Below are 6,000 nucleotides of genomic sequence, written 5' to 3' on the forward strand. Positions count from 1 at the left end.
TGTTTCTAACACTCACTATAGAAGTAGATCTATCAGTCGACTGATAATTTTTAAACATCGAGAGTGATGTGTGCTCACTAGGAAGACAATATTTGAAGCCTTGCTAAGCCCTAACTCGTCGATCTGCATAATACTTTATCCATTTTGGGTCGAAACTATCGGCGATATCTTGCCATGATCGATCAAATCCTCCACGTTGGATCACGGCAACCTGTGAAATACCATGCGCCTCCATCTGGGAGTTTCGCAACGAGACCTCTGTTTGGATAAGCAAACCCATGAACATGAACGGCTTAGCAATCTATGCTTCGTTTCCAGTTTGGGACCTTGAAAACTACCAAGTAACCACCTGCTCGTAGCGGGAAGGCCCTCGAGAGGTTCCCTTTTATAACTTCCAATCTTCGAAATTTCTTATCAACCGGGAAGTATTCTGCCACCGCAACCCCCTTCCAACCCACCGAGCGTTGCCAACGAACCGAAGCGCCCGAAGATGTCATCGCGTCTTTATCGGCGCGCTTGGATTTGTCAACGAGAGTGAACCACCTGCCAGCGAACAACCGAACCGGCCACCGATAGTGGCCACGGTCACTCTATTCCCACTCTCTCTCTCTCTCTCTCTCTCTCTCTCTCTTTCTCTCTCTCTCTCTCGCTCTTGCCCTCTCCCTTGCCCTACAACGAAGGCCTGAACAACGTGAAGGTGCATTTTTCAATCCCAGACCTTCGCAATGTTTTCGCGACAATGACGTGCCGGTTTTTGGGAGGCCTTCTTCCGAGTGGCCTCCCTCGGAACACGCACACAGGCTTTGTACGGATACTGTACCGTTCACTGTGGTTGTGTGACTTACCCCGGCACTTCCCTCGATCGGTGGACGGAACCCCCCTCCTGCGACAACCGAATCGAAGAGGACCTTATCAGTCTTCCCAGAGTCCGGTGAGCCTCGGCTACACCTCCTCCGCACAATCAGCGCGCGTATGTGTGTGTTTGTATGATTGAATTGGGGATGCTCCCGCTTCCGACGAGGCTCCACACACACCGTCCATCCGGCGCTGGGGTGGCTTAGTAGGGGTGCTCCCATGTGTTGTATTAAAATGTGCGCGACTCGGGCGGGAGACTTTCAGTCAGAATTTAGAACTCGTAGCGCTCGGATCCGCGGTTTGGTTCCGTGGCGTGGTTCAAAAAACAAAATCATAAAAAATAGGGTAAAGAAGGGCAAGAAAAGTCATTGCGGGCGCGCGCGGGCGAGAGGAAGTGATAACGACAAGTCGGTGCCCAAGTGATGGCAGTTTTGTTAATGCTTTTCTTAACCTGGGTGGCATAATTTAACATTCGAGTGCGCGAGTTTTTGTTTGTCGCATGTGGTCTGTCGCCACCCCTTCCACCCTGTGCGCCTACCCAGCATTCATCCGTCCATACTTATAGTTTTATAAGCCGCAGAGATAAGCCGAAAAAGTATGACTTTTTGGCCTATGTGAAGAAGCGTCCAGAGCGCAGAGTATTCCGTGTCTAGTCCAGTTGCAGGAAGCAAATTTTAAGTCCCACCTTGAATGCGCGTGTGTGTGCGTGTGTGTTTTATGCAAATAAGCTAGCTGCTAGTGGCTTTAAGCCAGTGAGAAGAAGGAGAGATTGTTCGCGCAAAAAAGATAAGCGTGCGAAGTGAATAGACAAGTGTGTGCCTGCGGTCCAAGCAATAGCGAATTATTGGACCGATTAAGACAGTGTGTGCCACTAACCAAAGAAGAGATAGATGACATAAAAGAACAGCGCCAACTAAATAACGCGTGTGTGAACGGCTTGCCAGAATGCTAATCAACAAAGAAACCATTCCGTACAGGATGGGCCTGCAGCCCTTCTACTACTACCAGTCGTCGCCGCCGGTGAAAAATGAACGTCTAGGTGGTTACCACCCGATCACGCCGCCCTACCACCACCCGTACGATTTTGTCCTCCCGATGCAGTCGCCCGCCAACTCGGCGGCCGCGGCAGCAGTGGCGGCGGTAGCGGCCGCCGCTGGTCTCCCCGTACCGAGCGGAGGCTCCCCCCGCTCTCCCACGTCCAGCTCCGGAGCGTCGTCCTCGTCCGGATCGCCACTCTACTTCTACATGAACGACCGTGCCACGGCCCGTTCCGACGGAACCGAAGATATCAGCTCGGTGCCGCTGTCACCGCCACACACTCCACCACTCCGGGAACACGCACCGCTAATGGTCACCGGCAAGTACGGAGCGCTATCGAATATATCCGGCACCGATCCGGCGCTCACTTCCGGGGCCGCGGCTGGAACGCGCAACTCCGTCATCATGAAGGTGCAGAACCAGCAGGTGGTTCCGATACAGCGCGACACCGACACCAGCTCACCATCAGAGCCGGAAACGGTGGAAGAGTTCATCTGCCGCTGGGAAAATTGCTACTGGTAAGAGACTATTTCTGTCACCCTTTAGTAGGTTAGGGCCTAATATATACAGTCGGCATTTCAACAAAAGTTGTTCTGAAAAGTATGCTACATCCTTTTGGCGGAGTCGTTCTTTACCTTTCTTATTGAACACTGAACACTGATTCTAAATGCCGAAGCAATCGTCCTACATCAACTTCATTTTTAGCAATTGTGTATTGCTGCCTTTTTTCGTCAGGTTAATCACACAATTGCTATAAACCAGCATCCCATTCGTTGCCATAAAACTAATTACGCGCCTATGTTTATGCAATTGTCATTGCATTGCGTAATTCCTTTGGTATGTTTGATTTTTGCGAATTTTATTCTTCGTTTAATTGTTTTGTTATAAAAATCTATATAGTTTGCTTAAACGATGTTAATACTTTTCATTCCCTTGGTATCAATAACCTGGTAAAAATTGTATAAGAGGTTTTTCATATTGTTTTAGAGTAAACAAAAATGAAAACATAGTAACTCCTGAAAGATTTTAAGTTTATAAATGAAACAAGAATAAAACTTTAACTATTTACTTACTAACAATCAAAGATATTGCAGAAGAAGAAGAAGAACTGTTTGATAGTGGTACTCATGCTAAGAAAAGTAGTTTTCATTATTTCACTGTTTAGTGTTACCCATGACCGACTGACGAAGTTTCAACCGATGTAAAAAGACAACCCTTTCTACTAGCATCTTTAAGCATTCCGTTATCTTGGTTTCCCACCGCGGATCATATAACTGTCTCCAGATATAGTCACACGGTTGCTTCTACGCCCGGTGTCTCAGGCGTTCATCTTATAGTACGAGGGTGAAAAACCTCCCCCGTAGCCACCGGCCGACAATGCAAACAAATGCCCTTAGCGTCCACCACGTTCCCCTGGTATGCCATCGGGTTGTTCTGATTCCGTGTAGAGACACGTTTTCGTGTGCACACGTCACGCACGCTGGAGAGAATCGGAGATCTGAACCGAATGTCAACCGTCGTCGTCGTTGTGTAGGGGTGCTGCTTCCACCAACACTCACTTGACTGAGCACAACACTTGACTCTTTGATGTGCAAGGATATTTACTTCCCTGAGTCTTTATGGTCAATTGGCGATTGGAAATGTTTTGACTCCAGGTTCTATATTATTCAGTTTTTCATAATTATGTGGTATTTTCTTCTTTTTGAATTTAAGTTACAATATGAGATTTGATGAACAAACTGAAAATTAGTCAAATTTCAGTTTCGATTGATCAGTTAGTGCCAAATGGACATTTTAGCCATTGTCAAGGTGAATTCAAAGTAAACAAACTCACATCCTGTAAACATATTTTTCTGTTCCACTTTATGAGTATGTTTACTGTTTTTGCGATTGCTTATGCCCTGCAATGGTTTATCAGTTGCCAAATTATTCCGGTGATGTTTATACACTGATTTTCTACATCTGTGCATAAACGTCTTCCTTTTATTACTGATAACTGAACGCTGAATTCTTAATTCAGATTCTTTGTGGTGCTATAAACAGTTCACTCTCTTGTCGCTTTCAGCTGTTCACGTTTCTAACTCATGACGTATCGCTGCTTATATTTATTTTCACTTTTTCGATTGGAATTCACGGAGCTGTTTTAACATTCACCTTATTCTGATTTGTTTTTCTTCTTCCATTCAACAAAAACTCACGCGATACGATAAGAAATTGTTTCGCAACGTTGAACCATTCGAGCCCACGTGGTCCTCTATCGGTTAGAAAACAAGTCACACCCTTCCTAACGCCATTCGGATTAGGTTGGATTATAATGTTGCCAAAATTTTCAATTGCACACCATAAACAAAAAGAAAATAGGTATTGGAACACACAAACAGGCTGTGAGACCTACTCCTGCCATGAAACAAATACAAAGTTCGGGCATGATAATGGTTGTAAAAAAATGGAACCATTCACAACACCGTTGCTTTACCGGTGGCTTCTTTGTCTGGCTCGGCAAGGTTTGTGTTTCATTTTTTCGGCAAGCCCCGAAAGACCCACCGGTGGATATCTTATCAAGTTCACTTCCGCTACGTGACGTCTTGCTGGGGTTTGCCGGTAGGGTCTCTCCCACGGGAACCTCCCACCATAAAAGATATCCGCCTGAGAACCCCTGTTATGAAACCCTTTGATTCGTCATACATCTAACTCAAGGTTTTTTTTTCTCTTCGTTCTTCTTCTTCGAAACAGTGTGTTCTTCAAGCTGGAAGATCTAGCAAGTCACGTCACGCAGAAGCACGCCGTCATCGGGCTGGACGGGCTATACTACTGTCGCTGGGAGCGCTGCCTGCGTCAGGATCGTGGCTTTAACGCGCGCTACAAAATGCTGGTGCACGTGCGCACACACACCAAGGAGAAGCCCCACCAGTGTGGCAAGTGTGGCAAGTGTTTTTCGCGCGCCGAAAACCTGAAGATCCACTTGCGCTCCCACTCGGGCGAAAAGCCGTACGTCTGCCCGGTCGAGGTAGGTCTTTCCTGGCTGACTCTTCCAATTTCGTTCCCGATCGCTAACGTGTTCCGGTTGGTGTTTATTTCAGGGATGCAATAAAGCCTACTCGAACTCGTCGGATCGCTTCAAGCACACCCGGACACACGCGAACGACAAGCCGTACGTGTGCAAGGTGGCCGGATGCAACAAGCGCTACACCGACCCGTCCTCACTCCGGAAGCACGTGAAAACGTTCAAACACCCGAACCAATCGTCGCAGAACCCGCTGGCGGACGCGTACTGCATGGAGTACGAGAGCTACTCGCAGGACAGCACCCGGTCGGACGCGACCGGTTCGAACCCGAGCATCGCCTCGCCGCTGCCGTCGGCCGATTTCGACCCGGAGGACATCGGCGAGCTGATCGATGTGGTCAACCTCGACGGGCGGTGCGACGAAGCGATGATATACGGCGAGTACGAACGCTTCCACCGTCTCGGGGAGTCGTGCGGCCATCCGGCCTGTGGCGGAAATGAACGCCTGCTGCTGGCCAGCGACGAGCTGGTCGATCCGACAGAGACGGACGAGATGCACGACGCCAGCCAGCTCGAGGGCGAGGGTGACGACGATGACGATGAGCATGGTACGACGGCCGTGTACGCAACCACCGCCGAGGCATGGGCCGTTCCTGCGGTCCTCAACAAAATCCCACCAGATAGTGACGCCCCGGAGGAAGGTGAACCCCGCGGCGTCAACGTTGGTGCTGGTGGCGATGGCGGCGGCGCCCCCACCAGCGCCAAATCGATCGAAGACGACGAGCTGTGCAGAGCCGTACGGAGGCTGAACGGCAAGCCGAAGGCTCAGGTGCTCAAGATGGACGTCGACGGTCCGCTCGATCTCAGTATACATCACCGTTGAAAGTGGCACGGCTGCGACGAAGTCGCCTGGTGCACGTCGTGGTTTTGCTTTTTCAATCGGAATTTTCCCCATGTACCCACTCCCAAACCCAATCCCCTTTCCCGCACCCTACCCATCCCCAAAAACAACTTTGCAACTGTGTTCTGCAACGCAACTGATGGATTTTGTAGTTAGTAAGCAATTCGTTTTTTACAACTTATATACTTAACTATAACAAGAA

General features: G+C 48.9%; 1 protein-coding gene across 1 annotated transcript; it reads left to right on the forward strand.

Moving 5' to 3' along the window:
- Positions 1 to 1,800: 1,800 nt before the first annotated feature.
- On the forward strand, positions 1,801 to 5,780 carry LOC131264814 (zinc finger protein GLI4). Its single transcript, XM_058267081.1, has 3 exons — positions 1,801 to 2,411; positions 4,627 to 4,900; positions 4,974 to 5,780. Exons 1-3 carry the CDS (start codon positions 1,801 to 1,803, stop codon positions 5,778 to 5,780), a joined length of 1,692 nt encoding a protein of 563 aa, XP_058123064.1.
- The last annotated feature ends 220 nt before the right edge of the window (positions 5,781 to 6,000 follow it).

The sequence above is a fragment of the Anopheles coustani genome, chromosome 2 (genome assembly GCF_943734705.1).
Source record: "Anopheles coustani chromosome 2, idAnoCousDA_361_x.2, whole genome shotgun sequence".
NCBI lineage: Eukaryota > Metazoa > Arthropoda > Insecta > Diptera > Culicidae > Anopheles > Anopheles coustani.